This window comes from Dunckerocampus dactyliophorus, chromosome 2, assembly GCF_027744805.1.
Source record: "Dunckerocampus dactyliophorus isolate RoL2022-P2 chromosome 2, RoL_Ddac_1.1, whole genome shotgun sequence".
In the NCBI taxonomy this organism is placed as follows: Eukaryota; Metazoa; Chordata; class Actinopteri; order Syngnathiformes; family Syngnathidae; genus Dunckerocampus; species Dunckerocampus dactyliophorus.
In genome coordinates this window covers 798,498-825,259 of record NC_072820.1, presented here as the reverse complement: position 1 = coordinate 825,259, position 26,762 = coordinate 798,498, and the positions used below count along the sequence as shown (strand labels likewise).

The following is a 26,762-nucleotide window of genomic DNA, read 5'->3' as shown; positions in this document are numbered from 1 at the left end:
TGCACGTTAGGAAGCGCCAGCGTTCCCGTCAGGGGAGCGGGAGCGGGGGAGGGGGGTGCAAATTGCAAACATTTGAAAGATGAAGTGAGAACAAGCGATGATGCTGGATGCAGGCCACAGCGCCTTCATCCTCCTCATCCTCGCTGTCAGACGCGCCAACGCGGGTGACGTAAGAGCGACGCTTCATGAAACATTCAGAGGAGTGCGGAGCAGACAGGCTTCTCTACACGCTAAACACACCGCTTGCTTCTCGTCTGAGTGCGTGCGTGTGTTCTTGTGGAGCTAAAATGCCAGGTCGGCATGGAAATGTGACAGCGCGCCACTAAAAATAGCTTCCTCTTTAGCGCTGCACAAACACGCCGCATTCCTGACGGAACAAACAATGGCTGCCACACTCGTGGCGTACGCACACTCCACCAGTCGTACGCTCTCACACCCACGCACTCACACAGTCACCAGTCAGCATTCACCCGCACATTCACACTGTTCGCACAAATATATTTACAGTATATGTGTGTGTGTATGTATATATATATATATATATAGATATATATATATATATATATATATATATATATATATAGATATATATATAGATATATATATATAATTTTTTACACTCTAACAATAAATATGTTTTTAAATAAGGGATATTTTTACACACTAAAATAAAATATACATAAAAATGTACTTTGTACAGTAACATTTCAAATAAATAAATTGCAAAAGTATGTTTTTATTTTTTCCACTCTGAAATGTAATATATAAAAGTATATACATGTTACCCTCAAATATACTGTATCATGTACATATATCTTGTTTTTTACACTGTAAAAGAAAATATATGTATTTTACATTCTAAAGTAAAATATTTATTCGAAAAATAATATGTATATTTATTTTTATGCTGTAAAACGTTTTTGTCATTTTTGGCCTTTTTTTCCCCTGGGAATGGGACCCCCGTCCACCATAGTAAGAATGGGGGCGTGTGCGTACTCCCTAAAAGACGGCACTGTAGGTGTTTACAGCAGGAGAGAGACTAGCATAAACAAAACATGCTAGCCAAGTTTCCTTGTTTCCCTTTCCGCCTGCAGCTCCTAACGTCTGATTTCCCAGTGGTCTTGAAGGCAGCGTGGCCGCGGTGTGTGTTTGTGTGTGTGCGAGTCCATCTTGGTGGGTTTACTCCTTCCCACTTAGCGCCGGCCCCGCCCCCGCCCCCGCCCCCGCATGCTAATTGTCGTCCACGTCAGCGTCGCTGCTAGCCTGTTAGCACCTCCTCCATTCAGAAGCGCTTTATTAAGATATGGAGTGTAAACATTTTTGTTCATTAAATATCAAGTAAAAAAAAAGAAATACAAATTAAAAAAAATCAGTTTAATAAAATACGAAGTTAAAACATTTAAATGTGAAGTTTAAAAATTGAATTTATTTAAAGACACAACTTCCAAATGAAATTACAAAGTTTAAAAATTAAAATGCAAAGTTTAAAAATTCAGTTTATTAAAATACAAAATTAAAAAATTCTGTTTAATAAAATAAAAATTAAAAAATTAAAATACAGATTTTAAAAATTTAGTTTATTAAAATACAAAGTTTAAAAATTTATTTTATTAACGTATGAAGTTTAAAAATTCAGTTTGCTCAAATATGGTGTTTTAAAATTCAGTTTATGCAAATGAAGTGCAAAAATACCAGGAGCAAGTGCCAGCCAATCGGGGATGAAGCGCATAACCATGTGACACATGTCTTATGAAAACCGGAGGTGTATTTATGTGTGAATATCCAAGTTACTTGCACTGATTTTTTAAAAATACTGAAATTAGATCAAATATTTCCATCATATTTCAGTGTTTATTATATGATATCGTTTCAGTCTAAATTGGTCGTAAAGAAACGAGTGCCTATGGGGTGTGTTAGCAAGCGGCGTTACGCAGACAGTCCCGTTAATAATAACATCTTTATCAGTCGGCGCCAAATCTATTTGTGGCGGTCCAAATGTACTTGTGGCGGGCTGCAAACTTGTGCTGTTTTTATGACGCAGTACAAAACACCGTAGAGCGCACGGACAGAAAGTCACTTGGGCTTCTTTCAAAGATTTCTGTCGACGTCACTCTGTCCGTCTGTGTGTGTGTGTGTGTGTGTGTGCGTGTGTGTGTGTGTGCGTGTGTGCGTGTGTGTGTGTGTGCGTGTGTGTGTGTGCACATCTGGGACACAGCACCCCATCAGCATATGTCAGCATATGGCTCCTCCGTAAGGACTGTTGAGCAGAACACTGTTGAATTTGCCCTCCTGACTGGCATGGACGCACGCAGGAGAGGGGAGGAGATGGGGGTGCGATAAAGCGAAGCAAAGGGAGGATTCCTGCCACACACACACGCACACGCACACAAACGCACACGCGCACACACACACACACACACATAGAGTGAGGAGCATATTGAGCCATCTGTCGTGCAGCTAATTGCTATGCATGACAATGTTTTTCCGAGCCATAAAGCCTAATGAAAACGAGCGCCCCACCCGCCCCTAATACGCCTTCATGTTATCACGCCATCTCCACACCCACCTCCCCCTCCCCACGCGACACCCGTACCTCATTATCGGCTTCAGGACGCCCCCTCCCCTCTTTCTTCCTAACAGGTTCTTTGGCAACTTGGAGTCATGTGATGCACGTGCACACTCACGCACACACACACACACCCACACGCACGCACGCACGCACACCCACACACACGCACACATGCACGCACACACACACACACACACACGCACACACACACACACGCACACACACGCACACACACACACACACACGCACACACACACACACGCACACACGCACACACACACACACGCACACACACACACACACACACACGGTTAGACCAGCTTGTTAAATCGTCTTTTTTTCTCCTTCATTTGCGATGTTTTCTGCATCGTATCCCAGACACACAACGCACACAATCAACGCAACATTCAGGTCAAAGGATAGGACAGCTCTAGTTGACTAGATAGGACAGCTCTAGTCTTTCTTCAGGTTGTCTTTGAAGATGTTTTGCCTTTCATTTGAGCAGGCTTCATCAGGTCATGCTCAACAACTGGATAGGACAGCTCCAGTTGACTAGATAGGATGGCTCAAGTCTGCGTTTGGGTTGTTTTAGAAAATGTTTCCACTTCTCTGGATGGGCCTGCATAGGACAGCTGTAGTCTTTGTCCGGGTTGTCTGAGAAGATGCTCTGCCGCTCATCTGAGCAGACTTGGTCAGTTTATGCTTAAAGACTGGATAGGACAGCTTTAGTTGACTAGCTAGGATGCCAAGAAAACATTTTACTTGGCCCCCTGGTGGCGACTCACTGTAACATTCACAATGGAAAACATCTTCCTCATACGTGTGTGTTTGTGTGCGCGTGCGCGTCCTCATTAGCGTGCGGCAGCTCGTTAGCGCACAGCTAGCAGAGCGCCAGGGCAGCGGTGCAGCTTCATTAGCTGCTGTGACATTTGTCTGATGCTTCCTCCTCCGTGTAGCCATGGCAACTGCACAAGCCATACAGTAGTGGATGCTCATGAAAGGTGGGCGGAGTTTGGCATTGTCAAGTTCAAGGGGGGTTACAGATGATGCAACACCTGTCATAACCCCCCCGCCACACACACACACACACACACACACACACTCTCTTTCCCTTCCAATCTAGTTCACATGCGCTGATGCTAACGTGACGTCTCACTGTGTGCATGTGCATGTGTGTGAGTGTGTGTTTTGCTGACCTTTACCCCCACCCGCCCCCCTCCTCGTGGAAGAGATGTTTGCCACTCTTGTCAACAAGATCAGTTCCCCCGTGGGAGCGTTACACACCCTGCAAACACGGCGTCGGACGCCGTCAGGACGTGTGTGACAGCTCGGCCCTTCCACGAACCCGCCTCCGCCCACGCACGTGTGTGCGCGCGCGTGTGTGAGATTGTGGGGTTAAAGGAAGGAGGCGAGGATGTCTTCTAGAGCAGAAACAGAAGGCAGAAGCAGCAGAAGGATGAGTGCAGCCAGCTTGAACTGCAGCTAATGTGTGCATGTGTGTGTGCGTGTGCGCGCACGTGCGTCCATGCCGACTTCCTGAGTGAGCCCTTGCCAGGTCCCGAGCTCTCTGTCTGACGACTTCCCATCGGCCTGCCGAGACGAGCTGAGGGGATTCTGGCCCCGTTTTGGAGCTCGTGGTCCTTTTCTCCGTCCCAAAAGGGCTTCTTCTGCACCAAACTCCCCCAGGCATGCCTTTAGCGACTTTGCTCAAAATGAACAATTAAGATGAACGGGTGGAGGGGTTTTCTTTAGCAAGGGGTGTCCAAACTTTTTCACATAGTGAACAACGGAAGGATGCCACTTTGCCACAAGCAACACATGTCCGTAGATGTGCTACCAACCTGTACGGCATGCGTGCTGATGATGCCATCTAGCTTTGCTCTTTCTGCCCGTTCCTGCTGTCTTTCTAAACATTTCAACTTCCTTCTTCGAGTCTTCTTATGTTGTCTTTTTGAAATATTGTGACTTTATTCCCATATTTTGACTTTATTGATGTCATTTTTTTATATAGTTTAAAAAGATATTATGAATTATTTCTTGATATATATTTATACATTTTCACTTTCTTCTTAAATCATCTTTGTGAACTTTCTTTATTATTATTATTATTATATTATTTTAATTTATTATTATTATTGTTATTATATTAGAACTTTTTTGCAACCTAATTTTCCCAAAATGTAATTTTCATCATATTATTTTTTCTTCAATTTTTCAGCGCTATGCTACTAAAATGACATTATTTTTCCTCATAATATTACAAGTTCATTCTCGTAATATTGCGTCTGTATTCTTGTTTCTTCTTCATATTTTGACTTTATTCTCGTAACACTACTGCTGATTTTTCCATTTTTGCAGCTTTTTTTTTTTTATTTTCCAACTATTTCAACTTTCTTCTTGTAAAGATATGATGAATTTATTGCCGGAATATTTTGACTTTATTCTCGTAATATTATAACTTTTTCCACAGCCTAATTTTCCAAAAAATGAGAACTTTATTTTGCTGTTTTGTTTGTTTCTCATAATATTCCGACTTAAGAAAATAATGTCCTTTTTCTCATGAATATTTCTACTTTTTGCTACTAAAATGATGTTGTTTTTCCTCATAATATTACCATGTTATTCTGATAAAATGACGATTTTTTTCCTTGTTTTTCCAACTTTTTCTCTGAATATTTTGACTTTATTCTCTTTTTCCATTTTTACTGTTTTTTTAATGTATAGTTTTCCAACAATTTAAACTTTCTTCCTGCACATTTTCTTCTTGTAATTATGAATTTATTGCCATAATATTTTGACTTTATTCTTGTAATATTAAAACTTTTTCCACAACCTCATTTTCTAAAAAACAACTTTATTTAAAAAAAAAAAACATTCTTTTTTCTTTCTATTCTCAGTTTATCCTCGTAATGTTGCGTCCTTATTCTTGTCAGTTTGCATCTTTTTTTCTTAATATTTGGACTTTCTTCTGGTAAAATTACAGCTGTTTTTTCCATTTCTGCTGTTGTTGTTTTTTATTTTCGCTTTTCTTCTTGTAATTATGAATTTATTGCTATAATATTTTGACTTTCTTCTCGTAATATTATAACTATTTCCACAATCTAAAATAACACATTTTTACGTGAATATTTCAAAGTTATGCTTCTAAAATTATGCTATTTTTCCTCATAATATTACGAAGTCTTCGTCATAAAATGACGACTTTTTCCTCATTAGATTACAACTATTTTTCTTCATATTTTGACGTTATTCTTGCAAAATTAGTGCTGTTTTTTTTCCCATTTTGTTGCTGTTGTTGTTTTGTTTTAGTTTTCTCCCTCCAATGCTATTTTCCGAATGTGCGGCGGGCCAATAAAAAAACGCCGCCGCCGCAAATGGCCCCCGGGCCGCACTTTGGACACCCCTGTTTGATTGTGAACACACTCCTGACGGGCTGGCTGGCCCGTGGGCGTGACGGCAGCCACATTGAAGGCGTTACGGCAAACGATTGCCGGCAAATTGAGGAGGAGGCGAGAGGAAGATGGAGAGGCTGCAACAAGAGAGCATCCTCTCTCAGACTTAATCCTGGCCCCCAGACACACACGCACACGCACGCACACACACGCACACACGCGCGCACACACACACACCTTCCAGGGGTGAAGCTCTTCATTGTGTCTTGTTGGCGAGTGAATGGCGGCGCGGGCGCAGGACGGGCTGTCATGGCGCTGCTCTGACAACAATGAGGGATTGTCTGTGCACACGCACACACGCACGCACACACGCACACACACACACACACACACACACACTGCAGCCTGAACCCAAAGATCGGCCCATTCTCAGTCGGGCATGTTAGCGTGCGTTTGTTGGACATGTCCTTTAAGTCCTTTAAAGACTTGGGCGTCTCCGCCGAGCGCCTCGGCTCCTTCTGCAGACGATGGATGAGCCGCGTCGAAAGGTTTGAATGCTTCTTCTTTTCTTTTAAGGCGTCCCTTCTCCCCCGCCACCCCCTCCATGCCTCGCTGAGCTCTATGGGTCAGCACCGGCAGGTTCTGTTTAACAAGATAATGCGCCTGCTCTTTAGAGAAGAGGAAAGTGGAGCAGAAAGTGTCTTCAGCCATCTTAAACGGACAGTCTGTGTGTTTGTCTTAGCACGCATGAACGAGTGTGTTTGGACAAGATAGCACACACACACACTCACACACACACACTCACACACACACACACACTCCAGATGTGCAGCTGTTAGCGGGCCGGGTCCCATCTGAGGTCCCATCCTTCACGCCGCGCTGGCCACAGCTGGCACGACCGCATGTGTCCCAATACTTTTGTTTGAAAGCGTCCGGCTGGAGGACGCGAGAAGCTTTCACGCCACACGCGTCTGTTCCGTCACGAGCGCGCTCCGTCTCGCTCCGTCACCGCCGGCTTTTTTCCGCTTTATTTTTAGCAGAAGGAGCAGAAAATGTGCTTTTATGAAGATAATGAGTCCATTTTGGAAGCTTTTCAGTCTTTCTTTGCGGAAGTCAAGCAGGGATATCTTTCGTGTTTAGCAAAATCAATCAGCTCATTGATCTTAGTTACATGACAGCGTGTCATTTTTAGCTCCACGTGCTCCATTTGTCATTCATTTAATGGCACATTTGTGGATTATTTCTGTATATTTAGGACAACGATGACAATTGTTATCATGAGTAATAGTTTTTTCGAAAGTGTTAAAATGAAAAGGTATAGAATCATAATAATAGTCATAATAATAATGCTAATAGTGGTCATAACAGTAGCAGTGTGACGAGTGTCCCCCAAGAAAAAGAAGACTTTAGTTTCATTTCAAGTTCTTTCAACCCAATACTTCTACTTTGAAGGAGTCGTGGCGCCGCTAAAAAGCATCCTTTTCTGCAGTAACGGCACGGCCGGGAAGATGAACGGCGCGCTGGAGCATTCGGACCAGCCCGACCCGGACGCCATCAAGATGTTTGTGGGCCAGATCCCGCGCTCCTGGTCGGAGAAGGAGCTGAAGGAGCTCTTTGAGCCGTACGGCGCCGTCTACCAGATCAACATCCTGCGAGACCGCAGCCAGAACCCACCACAGAGCAAAGGTATACACGCCTTCCTTCCTACACACACCGTCTACCCACACTACTCCATTCCTACAAATACTACTCACACTACTCCATTCCCATAAATACTACATCATTCCTAGAAATAGTACTCCATTTGTACTCATACTATACACCATATTGATACGCCACCATTTGTACCAATACTACACCATTAGTAGTGAGGCTGGACCATTCATACAGATACTACACCATTCGTACTGATACCAGACCATTCTTAGTGATACTAGACCAATGGTACTGATAATTGACCAGGAGTCTCAAACTCGCGGCCCACGGGCCATTTGCGACTGGACATCAAAGAGTAGTGTTGCTGCAGCCCCCAACATGGGGGCAAGCTCAGTGTGACGTCCATACTTCCAGGGGCAAGTAAACCCCAACACTGAACTAACAGTGGTGTTATCACATGGACGTATTGGGAATGGTATCGCATCGTGGGGTATCCTGATATTCCCAGCCCTACTCCCAATACTTGATGCGGCCCAGCCTCACCCACACTCTACCTCCACTGGCCCCCAGTCAAATTAACTTTGAGACCCCTGTACTAGACCATTCGTAGTGATACCAGACCAATTGTACTGATACTGGGCCATTGGTACTGATACTAGACCAATTGTACTGATACTAGACCATTTGTACCGATACTAGACCATTCATAAAAATACTACACCATTTGTACTGATACTACATTCCCCCTACGCCCCCCAGCGACCCGCTGCTGGCATGACCATTCATGCCACCCGTTGACATGTCCCATCACGTCCATACGGACCTTTTACTGCAATTTCTCTGACTTTGTGGATTATTTCCGGTCATATTTCAAAAGGTTTTGATTAGTTTTTGTTGCACAAGGTCGGCTGCTGTCATGAATGAATGAATGAATGAATGATTGAAAGGACACACATGCAAATGTATTGCCGTGGGTTTGACTTTTTGTATTACTTTGAGTCTTGGTATTTTATTTCTATTGTCAGTTGTGTTTGTTATCACTAAGAATGAGGAGCGATTGCATTGCCAGTTAAACAATCGCCCGAGTGGGCCGTCCCGCCCGTTTCACAGGCGAATGAAGATAAACGCCTGGAATGACGCGAGCAAAGGAGCATTTCGTGCACCATTTCAAGCCAAAGCTCGGGCCCACGCGCACGCTCCTTTGTGCAGAAACGCCTCGTTTGTTGCTATTTTGTTCCGTCGCCTTTGATGAACACGACAATGGCGACAATAACGCTGCCGTGTGAACGTGGGGAGGGGAGCGGGAGATGTGACACCTTCATCCGAGCGGAAAAGTTCTAAGTGACGGCGGAGCATCAAGTAGACGAGTCGGCGAGAGATGAAGCCAACGAGACGAGCAAACGCGGCAACGAGCTCAGTGATCACTTTAGCCCGATTTTCCAGAAGACAAAGCGACTCCTAAATGCAGCGGCCCAGGAGCACAATAGATAGATTCTAGGTTATTCTATTCTATTATACGATAAATTACACTCTAGAAACTAGATAGGACACATTTGTCTGAGTCAGACTACATAGGACAGCTCTGCTCTGATTCAAACTAGGTAGGCCAGCACTAGTCCAAGTCAAACTAGACTGGACAGACTAGTCTGAGTCAGACTAGGTAGGACAGCTTTAGTCCGAGTCAAATTAGGTATGACAGCACTAGTCCAAGTCAAACTAGATAGTACAGCTCTAGTCTGAGTCAGACTAGATAGATAGGACAGACTATGTAGGAGAGCTCTAGTCTTGATTCAAACTGGGTAGGGTAGCACTAGCCCAACTCAAACTAGATAGGACAGCCTAGTCTGAGTCAAAATAGGTAGGACAGCTCTATTCTGAGTCAGACTAGGTGGGATTTAGTCAGAGTCAGACTAGATAGGACATCTCTACTACATAAAACAGCTCTAGTCTGTGTCAAACTAGATAGGACGGTCAGACTAGATATATAGGACAGCTCTAGTTTGTGTCAGATTACATAGACAGTCCAAGGGTGAGTGAGACTACACAGGACAGATCTGTCAGAGCAGGCTTAATCCGTTTATGCCCCAACTAGACAGGACAGCGGTAGTCTGAGTCAGACTAGATAAAACAGCTCTAGTCTGTGTCAAACTAGACAGGACAGCTCTACTCTGAGTCAGACTAGGTAGAGCAAATTTAGTCTGAATCAGACTAAATAGAACACCTCTAGTTTGTGTCAGATTACATAGTACAGCTCTAGTCTGAGTCAGACTAGATAGGACAGAAACGATACATCTAGGTCTGCTGTTAGAGCAGGGTTAATCCCTTTAAGACTAGATAGGACACCTCTCGTCTGATACTGACGAGGGGCAGGACAGCTAGGACAGCTCTCGTCTGTGTCAGACTAGGCAGGACAGCTGTTGGCTAAGTCATACCAGATAGGACCGACAGACTAGAGATGAAAGCTGCTGAAAGACTAGCTAGGACAGCCCTAGTCTGACTCAGAATAGAGCGATCCTACCTTGTCTCTGAGCATGAGCTGATGAAGCCTGATGAAAGAGCAGACTAGAGCTGTCCTACCTAGTCTGACTCAGACCGTAGCTGCATGTCGCTCGCTGACGGCTGCTTTTTTATCTCCTGCTTTCTTTCCTGCTCGTCCGCCTCGGAGCGTTTAAGGAGGAAATGTAGCGTTTGATTGAGCTCTTATTGGCCTTGTTACCACGAGCTCGCAGCGCCCTCCTCGCCGCCCCCTCTTCCTCTTCTCCGCCGCCCGCCCTCATCTGCACCCGACCCACGCCGACACCTACAGTAATCCTGGCGGTGTCGGCGAGGTCCTCGTCTCGCTCTGTTTACTTTAAATCGACGACGGCGTCGCCGGAAAGGTCAGTTTGGTCAATTGGGGCTGTGTTGCGGTGACCCCTCCCCCTCTCCCTCTTTTATTTGTGCGAGCAGTTTGTTTGTGTTTGCAAAGAAAACACTCGATACAGCTCGTCTACTGTGATAACAGCAAGATGGCCGTCATGAGTTAGAATTCTTTATTGGGACATTTCCAATTATGGGGGCATGATGACGTCATACCGACAAATCCCGTAACATTAAAAATAGCGCCAATAACCGATGAGGCTCCAATGAGGTGAGATTAGCAAATCAAGCACACCTGCTTATGACGCTAACGTCGTAACTTCCCCTGAGCTGACTTGTAAACATTCACTTTAAGAGGAAGGGAGCACACAAAAAAACCTTATCAGCCACCTGAAACGCCAACGCCGCAGCGTTTGAAAAGTGCAAAAGGTTTGCCAGAGACCTCCGTGGCGTGTGCCCGAATACAGTGCACCTTGCCGGGCCACGCGAGGTGGCTCCTCCCGCTCCATACTCCGCTTCTCCTGACCTCCGTAGCGGCACACCGGCTGCTCGGAGTGTGTGCCTGAATACAGTGCACCTTGCTGGGCCACAGCAGGTGGCTCCTCCCCCTCTATACTCTGGTTCTCCTGGTAGCAGTGATGTGGTATAGTAATGTTATCATATTTCATTTGGATAAATCAACAGGTACACTTGGTCCAATCCTAATTTGTTCCAGTCCTTCTTACCTCCAGGTCTGCACAAACTACTCTTCAATCTACATTTTAAAAAAGCACATCTCAAAAAGTTACAGGTTATCAGTGCCTAATTTCCACACATCCAAAATGGGGCACGCAAAATTTCCACATTTACAGGAGATGGCGCGTCTCACAGCAACTATGGTGTGTTCAAGGACCTCAGAACAAAGTGTGAAATCTCAAGGCCTGGCAGAAAAACGTTATCAGTGAAGCGTAAACTCATAATCACCCACCATTATCACCCATTTACAAATCATGACCCATTTATGATGAATGACATGTTTTTTTCAGAGACAAAAACATTTTTGGACAAAAAAAATCTGCAAATGTGCTGCTATCCACTGTAATGTGGAAAAGTCTTTGCCCCCTTCCTGATTTCATGATCTCATGTTTTTGCTTTTAAGTTTGTCACTTAAATGTTTCACATCATCAAACACATTTAAATGTTAGTCAATGACAACACAACTGAACACAAAATGTCCTTTTTAAATGAAACCTTTTGTTATTAAACCCAAAGCTACATGGTCCTGTGTGAAGAAGTGATGCCCCCTAAAGCTAATGAGTGGTGCCCCCCCCCCCCCCCCCCCCCCCCCCCCCCCCCAGCAACAACTGCAATCAAGTTATCAAGTTGCAATGAGTCTCTTCCAGCGCTGGGGAGGAATTTAGCAGAATTGTTGTCATTCAGCCACATTGGAGGCTTTTCCTTTTTAAGGTCATGCCACAGCATCTCAATAGGATTCAGGTCAGGACTTGGACTAGACCACTCCAAAGTCTTCATCCATTCAGAGGTGGACTTGCTGGTGTGTTTTGGATCATTGTCCTGCTGCAGAACCCAAGCTGCTTTCAGCTTGATGTCACCAACATTCTCCTTCAGCACAATTCATGCTTCCATTTATCACAGCAAGTCTTCCAGGTCCTGAAGACCATCACACTACCACCACCATATTTTACTGTTGCTATGATGTTCTTTTTCTGAAATGTCAGGAGTAATGGGACACACACCTTCCAAAAAGTTCAAATTTTGTCTCCTCAGACCACAGAGTATTTTCCCAAAGGTCTTGGGTATCATCAAGATGGTTTCTGGCCTTAATGTTGTTTTTGTTCAGCAGTGGTTTTGGTCTTGGAACTCTGCCATGCAGGCCGTTTTTGCCCAGTGTCTTTCTTATGGTGGAGTCATGAGGAAGTGATGCCTGCAGTTCTTCGGATGTTGTTGTGGGTTCTTTTGTGACCTCTTGGATGAGTTGTCATTTGTGGATAATGGCTCTCACTGTAGTTAGCTGGAGTCCCAAAGCTTTAGAAATGGCTAATCTCAGTTATGTTATGTTATAACAGCAATCACTTTTTCACACCACTGTACATCCCGAGCAGTCCATGTCGTAGCTTAGCGCTAGCGACCTCCACTGACTAATACCGACCGGCTTTCATTCTTTTTCCCTCGTGGTCACGCCGAGGCTCGTTGACAAATGAGTTCATGAACCCAAATGTCAAAAGCAACGCCGCCTATTTCTATTTCATCTCCGTCGCCGCCGTCGTCAGCCATCATCGCTCTGAGGGCCTCCTCCAACCCCACAAAAATCCATATGGCAAATCCGCTAAATGTCCCCCGCCCCTGTTTATGCTGGAAACTTAAGAAAATCACTTCACTTTCCTTTAATAGGGTGTTGTTTGTCAGCCCTGCAGCCACGCATCCCTTCAGCCTTGCTGCACATTGACCCAGGTCTCTCTCGCTGTGTGTGTGTGTGTGTGTGTGTGTGTGTGTGTGTTTATGCTGACTGGAGTGGTCCAGGGAATTGCGTGGCACCGCTGTTGGTTTAATGTGTTTGGAGTTAATAACCAGATGAGGCGGCGGGGCGAGTGAGAAATGGAGCAATTTGGCGTTTTTGTTTTGTTTTGTTTTTTGTTGTTGTTGTTGTTGTGTTTTGTCTTTTTGCGTGTGCAGAGAGATAGATTTGGATGGAGGAGAAGATAAAGAGCGAGTGAGACAAAGAGAGCCAGAGGGGTAAACACATAACGGTCCACAACCCTGAGTGTGTGTGTGTGTGTGTTTTGGCAGGGGACACATTGTGTCATTTATCTTAATGATCCAGCCTGCCCGCATGCACACAGCAGAATAAGTTTAATGTCTTCATTAACACGCACGCATGAAGCAAGTTAAAGGCCCGCAGAGCCTCCTTGTGGAAATCGGCGCCGATAGCCGACACGCACGCTGCGAGAGAAGAACTGCTAAGCCTTAAAGACCAAAGCAATCAAACGCAGATCATCAGGGTTCTATTCTATGCGAGCTTTGGCTTCCTCATCCTGGGGTAACATTAGCCTTTTTAAATTAGCATATTAGCATTCAAATGAACTCTTAAGAAGACTTTTACTGTGCTTGTCATGTGACTGTGACCAGTATCGATGAATTATGTCTTTTTTTTATGCATTCATGGTTAGCTTGCCGCGGTCGTCGCACGCTCAAGAAGCCACATGCAGGTGAAGGCGGGGGCCATAGACCTGGATGTGATGCATACTTGAATTGATTCATTCGAAACATTTTTTGAAAATTCACTATTAAAGTTTCACTTCAGCCTCCCACGATATAAAATGAATTGTTTTATTAAATAATTGGTCGCCACCAAAAGGAGCCACAACAAGGTGGCTAAAGAGTCGGAGCCGCGGGGTGTACAAAAACTGGGGTGTACAAAAACCGAGGCAGGGCCAATTTGTTATGGGTAACATTGTACGAAAACAGAGGGAAAATTTTAGCCAAAGTTTTACACAAAAAACATATAGGCATTTTAGGCATTTTATTTTTATTTTTATTTTTATTTTTATTTTTATTTTTATTTTTATTTTTATTTTTATTTTTATTTTTATTTTTATTTTTATACTGATTTCTTAGAGCTGTTAGCCGCTGTGCAGCTTGCTCATAGAGATGTGACGTTGGCAAACGAGTCGAGTCTTTTGAGTGGCTCTTTTCAATGAACGTGGAGAACCGTTTTCCCCACATAAGATGCAGTAGAACAACGAGCCGTTCTTGGACGCAACCAGAAGACGGTTCACACTGCTCTCTCAGAAGAGCCGGTCAAAGGTCTCGACTCGTTTGCAAAGGTCACATCTCTAAGCCACGCTCGCTCGGATGCTGCGTCGTGCGAGGCGATTATCTCCTGGAACGGAGTCCGAGAGGACTGATGGAGCCTTTCGTTGTCTCCTACAGCGGCCAATTACATCGCTTTAGCACCACGTTAGCCCAATTAGGTGGAATGGCGCCACTTGCGTCGCGCATGCCTCTGGGAGAGCTCGGGAGTCGCTCGGTGAGGAGCTTGGCGAGGATTTCGGAGAGGTGACGTTCCAAAATCACTGGTAGATTGTTTGCGATACGTGCTAATGGGATTAGGGCGGCAGCCAAGCAGTCGTGTTTGTTTGAAGGCCACCTGACAATCCGTGCTTCATTGTCCCGTCACATCCACAACCTGGACTGTCATCCCCGCCCCCCCTCGTTTTCCCACATTAATTCCAATCATGGAGGCACGTTTAGTCGGCTGTAAAGGCAGGAAAAATGAGCGTATGGGTTGCAGCCGCGGGGCGACGGCAGCAGTAATTGCAGCAGTTTAGGTGGGAGTGCACGCTGGAGGGGGTCAAAGGGAAGTGGAGCATAGTCTGCCTCGGGGGGTGAGGGCCAGGGGTGAGGCTGTGTAATACACCCCGACTTAGCTCTTTTAATAAACCATGCCTCCTTCCTGCTGGGCTAAAGGCCACCTCTCCTCCTGCTCAACCGCCTGCCATCTTTGGAAAATGCCATTCCAGGAACTCAAACAGTTCTCCTCCAGACGTGGTCCAAACAAAATCATCTCGGGAGGAGATCCTTAACCCGTTTTGCAGATTCTGGATCCAAGACTTTCCATGGACCGGGGAAAGAACTGGATCCTCGTGAAAACAAATAGTCTGGTGTCGTTCTTGGCTTCCCAAAGCCTGCTGCTTTGCTGCTGATGTGTCCAAGATTTGTCCACAATCTCCGGGATTATTTGGCTAAAATGCCTAAAAACGTAAAAAAAAGTCGTAGCCAAAGTTAATGTGAAGCTGTCATCGAAGCTTTCGGAGGACCGCCGTGCAGGCTTTGGACTCTTTTGCAAGCTGACAAGCTCATTCTCAACACGCTTACGTCCTTCAAAATAAGAAAGAGAAAAACAGCTTTTTGCCAAAAGATACATTTCAAGCATAACTTTCACTTGGACACAACGTTTGTTTTGCCTTTGTGACAGCTCAAATATCTAAGCCAACATAAACAACACAAAAAACATCAAAATAACAATTCATTTGCAAATATAACACCACCCGTCATGGAAAAAATAGTTCGACCACCCTTGTTTCTTCAGTTGATTGATCCATTTTAATGGCTGTTGCAACTCGAGGTACATTTGTGTGGACGAATATCATGATGATAACAAATATAGCTCATAAGAGTTGAATTTAAGAGCTGAAATCTAGCAACTTGCGTGCTTTTCTTCCATGAGTAGCTCTTGCATTGTACTGCCAAATGGAACTCTTGTGAGCTATTTTTGTTGTCGTTGTTATATTTGTCCAAACAAATGTACCTTTAGTTGTATCAGGCATTCAAATGAACAACATGACTGCATTTACAATTTTCACATTTGGAACTGAACTATGTGTGTGCATGTGTGTGCACGCGTGTGCATCCCGACAATACGTAACCCTCTGCACCCTACACTCCTCCACGTTCTTCCACTTCCCCCTTCCTGTCACGTGTGACTTTTCCCTCCACATGATCCATGCCGAACTGTTATCAAATGCACTTCTGCCACCTTGTGGCCGTTTTTTATGGCTTAAAATTGCTCTGAAAGTGACATCCATTAGTGTGCAGTTGCGTCATCACCTCTTTTTGCCTCTCACGCCAAAAGCGACGTATAAATACGTTGTTGGGATCGGGCGTTCGGGTAAATACATTCTTTGTTATTGAATGGGTTAATAATACAATTGGGTGACTACATCTTCCTTTTTGGCAAGCACGGGTGTTGAAGTTTGTTGGGGGGTTTGTAGCAATGTGTGTAGAGGCTGGCATCCCATTCGAAAGGTTTGCCAGGCTACAATTACTGGGCTAAATTGGCCAATGATGTACTGCATTTAATTCCCGGACATTTTATCCACTCACCCAAAAAGTACACACTCTACGCTGGTAAAAAAAATACCGTAAAATCCGGTGTAGCTGCAGCCACTAAATTTAGAGAGGAAAAACAGATCTTAGTCACACTGGACTATAAGCCGCACGTGTCCACGTCATAAAATGACATATCGTGGCGCACACAAGTCCGTGAGGACCAGGCAGCTGTTTATTTGACAGGAGCCAACCATGAGCTACGAAAAAACTCACACGATGAGCTCGTCAACCCATTGGAATTTGCAGGAGGTCATTACTCACTATAACAGTCTGACTCACAGTGTCATCGTGCAAAGAACGCTAAACTCATCACACAGCAACTTAACACTCAAAAGGCATACCTAATAAATATGCAAACATGTACCAATATGAGCGTAAAAGGGGGTGAAACTATTTTAAAGTTTTCACATAATGCATTGCATCTGAGCAAAGCATTTCATTGGAGGGCGAGCGTCATAGCAGATGGATGAATGGATGGATGGATGGCGCTTCAAAGCTGCCTCTATCCACCAGAGGGAGCCAGAGAAGCCCAGAGGGAGGCTGACATCATTGCAGCATCGTGGACAATTTAGAAGAATTCCAAGGTTGAAACATCCGGAGCGCAAGCTTGAGTTCTTACCTAATCCCATTTCCATATCATTTTTCCAAAGTGAGGATCCGACGTTGGTTCTTCAAAGTGTGGTTGGGGTGTCTTTAGGCGATTGGAGTGCTCCAACTATTTACATTTACTGGCCGTATTTGTCCGACGTTAACGTGCATTTGGAAGACCGTAAGGCTTCCAAGCGAGACCAACGTCCAACAGTTGGAATTGTATCCTGGAATGCTGTGTATCAGTCCAGTCTTGGCAAAAAAAGCATTCCAATAACACGCAAATAAAGGCAAGAACAGCAAAGGGTTCATTTGGAATGGAAGCTTGTGTGTGTGTGTGTGTGTGTGTGTGTGTGTGTGTGTGTGTGTGTGTGTGCAGGTAACAGTAGAAAAAAGGCACACAAGATGCGAATGCAGAACACTGAGTCATGCTAGCGTGTCACACAGCACAAATAGCACTCGGTCAAGGTTATTATTAAGATAAGCTGGGATGCTCTTAAAGTGCAGTCGCTGCATATGTGTGTGTGTGTGTGTGTGTGTGTGTGTGTGTGCTGACTCTTAAACAGTTGCACCATATGTGTGTGTGTGTGAGGTCCATTCCTGCACTCTTTGATCCTCATCTTGACAGCCCGCCACCTGGGACGATCCGCCACACGTCCGGCTACACCACGGGAATCACAACACGCGCGCACACGCGCGCACACACGCACGCAACATAGCGAGTCCTCCCCTCGACAATAAACGCTGTCAGAATAGCTAATGCTAACTCCAAAAGCTAGCGCCCTTTTCTTTACAGATATGCAAAAGGTCCAAAAACACCACAAGAATGCTCGATTCCCGGCGTAGCTCTTCAAGGATAAGAGCTCAGGTGCAGCTGAATTTGTTATCACCATTTTATTATTGATGCATTGCTGTAAACTCCACGCTCATCGCCACCAACGCCTGAAGATGCTTCTTCCAATATTTGCTATCTATTTTCTAATATTTACAACACACGTTACTTGGAAGATATGCAAAACTACAAAGGTCTACCGCAAATTTCCAAAAAGAAATCGACAAATAGAATAATAAAACAATAACATATTATATATAATTGAACAATAATTATTTTTATATCATATATTAATGATTATGGGGTAAAAAATTATAATATAATATACATATAATAATTGAAATATTATAATAAATCATATTAATATGAAAGAATATATGTTTTTATTATTACATGAATATAAATAATTGATATAATATATAATATAATAATAAATAACTGATAAAGAGTTTGCAAAAGAGCAGATGTTACGGATGTTAATGAAATAACACCCCTACATTCAGCATTATGTTCCTATTACCTAATATAGTAGACATAATAAGAGAAAATAAGACATATTAGGCATAGAATACCTGTTTATGACCTTCTAAACATGCTTTTCAACATTATTAGAGCCCTCTAGACATGATATAACACCCCTATAGTCACTTTTACACTCCTATTACCTAATATAGTAGACATAATAAGAGAAAATAAGACATATTAGGCATAGAATACCTGTTTATGACCTTCTAAATATGCTTTTTAACATGATTAGAGCCCTCTATACATGAAGTAACACCCCTATAGTCACCTTTACATTCCTATTTCCTAATATAGTAGACATAATAAGAGAAAATAAGATATAGCATTGTAGATTTATCATTTTTCGCTTACTGTTTCTGTGCAGTATTCTCTGCTGCGCTAATGTGTCCTCAGTGTAGCCTTACTGACACCTAGTGACCAGTGTAGAATACTACAAGTCATCACACCGTCTTTGAATGTGCGTTGTGAGTGAGTGCCTTGTATTTGGAATTGACTTGTGTTCATTCACATAAAGTTTAGCCATGAGAGGGCGGCTTGAAGGAGGCGAGTGTGGCGTGACAGGTGACCTACATGGAATAAATAGCATCGCTTTGACACGCAGAGAGGCTGTCAGTCACGCCGCTCTTATCTCAAAGCCTTTGACTGCAAAGATGCACGCAGCAGAGGCAGGTGCTCCACTCGGCGCGTTAGGAAGACGTCACGACGCGGATCGTCACACCGAAGAAAGCCAGGCACTCGGCCGAGTGTTCGATAGCCCCCGCCCCACTCCCTGGGGGACGCTGTGGAACTGGTATCCATTACGCTCCCAGCCTCATCAAAGGGACTCAGGGACACGGATGCTAAAGCCGCTCCAGATGCTCGAGAAACGCGCCGAGGGGCCCCGCCGTCACCGGGGTCCGTGTCTGCGATGCGCTCCACAAAACCGCCAGCAGACGGCCTGCTGCGTCAACACCACGGCGGAGAACAACGCCTAAACAACAGTCCAATCTGATGGTTCCTCAAATATCAGCTGACATCTCCTCATAGGCAGGGGTTTCTTTGAAATAATGAACATTCCATGCGGTCTACAGCATCCGTGAGGACGGTTGCTCCGCCCCTGCCACCACACCGTTAGCAGGAAAGTGCGTAAGACAGGCAGGAGGTCTCACTCTGGGAGATATTTCCCAAGCAGGGTTGGACGTGAATGAGACACAGAGCTAGGAGAAGAGTTAGCGTGGTCAGGCCCTGCTGAGAATGTTCTAATCATCAATAATACGTGATAACCCCAGGAAATTAGAAGAAGAATGAATAACACCCCCTCCCTCTTTGTGTCCCCCCCAGGCTGCTGTTTTGTTACGTTTTACACCAGGAAAGCTGCCCTTGAAGCCCAGAATGCACTTCACAACATCAAGACCTTAACAGGGGTGAGTGGCTTCATTTCTTCTTCTTCTTCTTTTCCTTTTTCGTCTCCTCCTCCTCCTCCTTCTTCTCCTTCTTCCTGTTCTTTTCCTCCTTCTTTTCCCTTTCCTTCTCCTCTTTTGCCTTCTTTTCACTTTACTTCAATTCTGCTTTTCCTTTTCTTTCTTCTCTTTCTCTTTCTCCTTGTTGTTTTCCTTTTATTTTTCTTTATTGTCCTTCTCCACTTCCTTCATCTTCTCCTCCTTCTGCTTCTCCCTCTCCTTCCTGTTCTTCATCATCTCCTCCTTCTACATTTCCCTTTCCTTTTCCTCCTCCTCCTTTTAGTTCTTCTTCTCCTCCTTCTTCACTTTCTTCTTCTCCTTTTCAGTTTCCATCTCCTTCTTCTTCTTAACCTTCTCCTCCTTCACTTCCTTTTCTATTTTTCCATTTCCTTCTACTTTTTCTTCTCCAACTCCTCCTCCTTCTGTTTCTTTTTTCCTCCGCTTTCTTTGCCTTTTTCTTTTCCTCCTCTTTCTTCATCTTCTCGTCGTTCTTCTCCTTCTCCGTCTTGTAATGGCACGCCTCCAGCAGCAGCCTTCTCTCCTGGGGGGTGTGCGCATGCATGTGCCTAAGCGGCTGGTGAGGTAAAGTAGTTGGATGAAAGATAGCCGGACTCAAGTGGCGTTGAAGTGTTAACGTATGTTTTGATGATGGCGGTTTAACATGTGCTTGGCGGGAATATTAGCGACCATGAAAAGACACGTAGCGTGGCTAACGACGTCGCTGCTCTGTTGTTTCTCCTGTGGAAGTGGTCCCCGCCCGCATTGAGAGACCCTGATATGCTTTCTGATCGCTTTATAGGCTCCGCCCCCTAGGCCTGGGCACGGTGGATGTCGTCCGTCCCGTGAGAGACGCATGCACGGATTGGCGGCGGCCTTGCAGTTTGGGAAGTGTTGTTAGCGCAGAGTCAGTGTGTTAATCGCTGCTGGAATAAGAACGTTAGCGCTGAGCTACTTATCCCGCCGTGGAGGTGTGGAAAAGCCCGCAGGGGCTTCGGGGGGCACATACTGCAGCGCTTTCAGGATTACGGTGACATGAAATCACCTTCTTCTACACTTCAGCATCCTGCGGCCGTTTCTCCTCTTCCTCACGCGGCCGGCTGGAGATTGTTGGCCTTTTGAGTTCAGCCAATAATCCCGACTCCCGGGGGGTGGGAGGTGCGGTCGTACTCCCAGCCAGCCTTCATGCGCGCCTGCTGGATTATTTTGAAGGTTTTTTTGTTGCTTTTTTAGGATGAATGTAAGTGTGGAGGAGCGATTGCAATGTAGGTGGCTATGCTGCACGGCGTGCACGTGTGCACCCCAGATGTAACGCTTGGCCACCCACCAGCTGGAAAAAAACTTTGCTTTGTTTTTTGTTTTTGTTTTTTCACTTCCCGGCGTCTCCGTGTTAGCGCACCAAAGGGCGAGTAGAAGGTGAAGAAGAGCGGGGGGGGGGGGGGGGGAAGCACAGGCGGATGCGCCAAATGAACGCGAGGAGGAGGTGAAGTGCAGACGGGCGAGGAGGCGGCGGAGTGGAGCGCTGCGGCTCGCTGGAGGGCAAAGCAATAAACGGGAACCTGAGTTAAGAAGCAAGAGCTGCTTATTAACTTCTCCTCTCCGCCGCTTGTAAGAAGCCCCGAGAACAACGTTGGCGTTGGCGCCAGCAAGGATGGAGGCGGAAGTGCCAGCACTTTTTTATAAAGCCGTCTTTGTGGGGACGCTTTGACGCCAGCTTTTGCGTCTCCGCTTGTCCTTCTCATCTTTATTTAAGATTCAAGAATCTTTCTTGTCACGTTAGCTTATGGATCTGAGACACACGGAGCATCCGAACGACCTTTTCTTCTCTCCATTGCCATGAACAGAGGGCACATACTGTACAGCAGGGGTCACCGACGTGAAAGAACAGTAGAAAGAAATGCATTGTGAAATACAACATGTGAGTTGTGGACACCAGCATGTTGTTCATGTTCTGCTAAAACAAGCATATTCACTTTGTTTGGCTTTAAAATAAGCTCTGGAAATAAATGTTACAAAAATGAGTAGCTCTTGGCCATTTGCATTTTGTAAAAGTAGCTCTCACGAGGAAAAACCTTGGTGACCCCTGGTGTACAGCATAATACTAGTACTAATACTAATATAATACTGTATGTACTACAGTACAGATGTACAATCAACAAGAACGGTGCCAACACCCAGTAGGGTTTTGTCATAGAGTGTTTTAGCAGCGTTGGCTACGTTTACACGCCAACGTAACCATGTTACTATATAGTTGCTATATATTACTATATACTTTATATATATATATATATATATATTACTATATACTTTATATATATATATATTACTATATAGTTGCTATATATTACTATATACTTTATATATATATATATATTACTATATACTTTATATATATATATATATATATTACTATATACTTTATATATATATATTACTATATACTTTATATGTATATTACTATATACTTTATATATATATATTACTATATACTTTATATATATATATTACTATATACTTTATATGTATATTACTATATACTTTATATATATATATTACTATATACTTTATATGTATATTACTATATACTTTATATATATATTACTATATACTTTATATATATATATTACTATATACATTATATATATATTACTATATACTTTATATGTATATTACTATATACTTTATATATATATATATTACTATATACTTTATATATATATATTACTATATAGTTGCTATATATTACTATATACTTTATATATATATTACTATATACTTTATATATATATATTACTATATACTTTATATATATATTACTATATACTTGATATATATATATATATATATATTACTATATACTTTATATATATATATTACTATATACTTTATATATATATATTACTATATACTTTATATGTATATTACTATATACTTTATATATATATATTACTATATACTTTATATATATATATTACTATATACTTTATATGTATATTACTATATACTTTATATATATATATTACTATATACTTTATATATATATATTACTATATACTTTATATGTATATTACTATATACTTTATATATATATATTACTATATACTTTATATGTATATTACTATATACTTTATATATATATTACTATATACTTTATATATATATATTACTATATACATTATATATATATTACTATATACTTTATATGTATATTACTATATACTTTATATATATATATATTACTATATACTTTATATATATATATTACTATATAGTTGCTATATATTACTATATACTTTATATATATATTACTATATACTTTATATATATATATTACTATATACTTTATATATATATTACTATATACTTGATATATATATATATATATATTACTATATACTTTATATATATATATTACTATATACTTTATATATATATATTACTATATACTTTATATGTATATTACTATATACTTTATATATATATATTACTATATACTTTATATATATATATTACTATATACTTTATATGTATATTACTATATACTTTATATATATATATTACTATATACTTTATATATATATATTACTATATACTTTATATGTATATTACTATATACTTTATATATATATATTACTATATACTTTATATGTATATTACTATATACTTTATATATATATTACTATATACTTTATATATATATATTACTATATACATTATATATATATTACTATATACTTTATATGTATATTACTATATACTTTATATATATATATATATTACTATATACTTTATATATATATATATATATATATATATATATATATATATATATATATATATATATATATTACTATATACTTTATATATATATATTACTATATACTTTATATATATATATATTACTATATACTTTGTATATATATTACTATATACTTTATATATATATATTACTATATACTTTATATATATATTACTATATACTTTATATATATATATATATATATTACTATATACTTTATATATATATATTACTATATACTTTATATATATATATTACTATATACTTTATATGTATATTACTATATACTTTATATATATATATTACTATATACTTTATATGTATATTACTATATACTTTATATATATATTACTATATACTTTATATATATATATTACTATATACTTTATATATATATATTACTATATACTTTATATGTATATTACTATATACTTTATATATATATATTACTATATACTTTATATGTATATTACTATATACTTTATATATATATTACTATATACTTTATATATATATATTACTATATACATTATATATATATTACTATATACTTTATATGTATATTACTATATACTTTATATATATATATTACTATATACTTTATATATATATATTACTATATAGTTGCTATATATTACTATATACTTTATATATATATATATATATTACTATATACTTTATATATATATATTACTATATACTTTATATATATATTACTATATACTTTATATATATATATTACTATATACTTTATATATATATTACTATATACTTTATATATATATATATTACTATATACTTTATATATATATTACTATATACTTTATATATATATATTACTATAGACTTTATATATATATTACTATAGACTTTATATATATATTACTATATACTTTATATATATATATATTACTATATACTTTATATATATATTACTATATACTTTATATATATATATTACTATATACTTTATATATATATTACTATATAGTTGCTATATATTACTATATACTTTATATATATATATTACTATATACTTTATATGTATATTACTATATACTTTATATATATATATATATATATATATATATATATATATATATATATTACTATATAGTTGCTATATATTACTATATACTTTATATATATATATTACTATATACTTTATATATATATATATATATTACTATATAGTTGCTATATATTACTATATACTTTATATGTATATTACTATATACTATATATATATGTATATTACTATATACTTTATATATATATATATATTACTATATAGTTGCTATATATTACTATATACTTTATATGTATATTACTATATACTTTATATATATATATATTACTATATACTTTATATATATATATTACTATATACTTTATATATATATATTACTATATACTTTATATGTATATTACTATATACTTTATATATATATATATATATATTACTATATACTTTATATATATATTACTATATACTTTATATATATATATATTACTATATAGTTGCTATATATTACTATATAGTTTATATATATATATTACTATATACTTTATATATATATATATTACTATATAGTTGCTATATATTACTATATACTTTATATATATATATATTACTATATACTTTATATATATATATTACTATATACTTTATATATATATTACTATATAGTTTATATATATATATATATATTACTATATACTTTATATATATATTACTATATACTTTATATATATATTACTATATACTTTATATATATATATATATTACTATATAGTTTATATATATTACTATATAGTTGCTATATATTACTATATTGTTTATATATATATATATTACTATATAGCTGATATATATTACTATATAGTTGATATATATATTACTATATTGTTCATATATATTACCATATATACCAACATGTTTTCAATATCCTTTGTGTTTCATGATTTCATATTTTAAATATATTTACCAATCATTTTTCAAAATCTTTTTTATGTTATTATTTTGCACATTATTCAAGAGATTCAAGAGGGTTTTATTGTCATGTGCATAGTAAAACAGCAGTTCTACTATGCAATGAAAATCTTATTCTGTTCATTCTCCCAAGAAAAGAAAGAAAACACAAGAAAGAATAAGAACATAAGAAACATAAACACATAAACATAAATACCAATAAATTAAGCAACAACAACAGAAGAGACATTAATACAGATAAATAATACAAATAAATAAATAAATAAATAAAGTGCTATGAGTGTGTGCGTGTGTTGCGTGCGGCGTGTGTGAGTGCTTCGTTGAGAAGCCTGATGGCCTGTGGGTAAAAGCTGTTTGCCAGCCTTGTGGTCCTGGACTTCAAACTCCTGTAGCGTCTGCCTGACGGTAGGAGTGTGAATAATGAGTGTTGTGGATGTGTGCTGTCCTTGATGAGGTTGTGTGTTCTTCGTAGGACTCTAGTTTTATAAATGTCTTGCAGTGAGGGGAGGGCTGCCCCAACAATGTTCTGTGAGGTCTTGATCACCCGCTGGAGTGCCTTCCTATCACGTGTTGTACAGTTACCGTACCAAACAGTGATGGAGGCGGTAAGGACACTTTCCATAGTGCATCTGTAGAAGCAACTCAGGATTGTGGTGGACATGCCAAATTTCCTCAGTCTTCTCAGGAAGTACAGTCTCCTTTGGGACTTCTTCATAACTTGTTGGGTGTTGTGAGACCAGGTGAGGTCCTCGCTGATGTGTGTGCCAAGGAACTTGAAGGTTTTCACCCTCTCCACCTCAGTCTCACCAATAAACAGGGGTCTATGCGGCTCCTTTTCCCTTGTTCTTGGGTCGATGATCATCTCTTTGGTCTTTTTTTTTTTTTTTTTTTTTTTTTTTTTTTTTTTTTTTTTTTTTTTTTTTTTTTTCCCCCTGTCCTGTCCAGCCTTTAAAGCAGATAGAATTGTATACCTAAATGCCGTCAAGTGCTCAACAGATTTACTCTGCCAGAGAGAAGTGTGATATACACTTCCCCTGTCATACAAAATTTATTCGACCTTGATGCTTGTTATAAAGCAAATTTGGAGCGCCCGGACCGGAGCAGGAGGGGACAGAGAAGAAGAGAAAAGGGGGGGGGGGGGGGGGACAAAAACAAAAAAAAGAGAGACAAGAGACAAGGACAACAGCAGCAACAACAACAATTGTGACAGAACAACAGAAACAT

The 26,762-nt window shown here is 40.1% G+C and overlaps 1 protein-coding gene across 11 annotated transcripts in view; it reads left to right on the top strand.

Annotated features, from left to right (window-relative positions):
* The window catches only part of celf2 (cugbp, Elav-like family member 2), a 136,535-nt gene that overhangs the window by 64,197 nt on the left and 45,576 nt on the right, over positions 1-26,762 (top strand). For all 11 annotated transcript variants that reach the window (XM_054766799.1, XM_054766797.1, XM_054766796.1 and 8 more), the window contains 2 exons: positions 7,451-7,647; positions 19,631-19,713. In XM_054766799.1, coding sequence (XP_054622774.1) covers positions 7,451-7,647; positions 19,631-19,713 — 280 coding nt within the window. The remainder of the gene's footprint in view (positions 1-7,450; positions 7,648-19,630; positions 19,714-26,762) is intronic.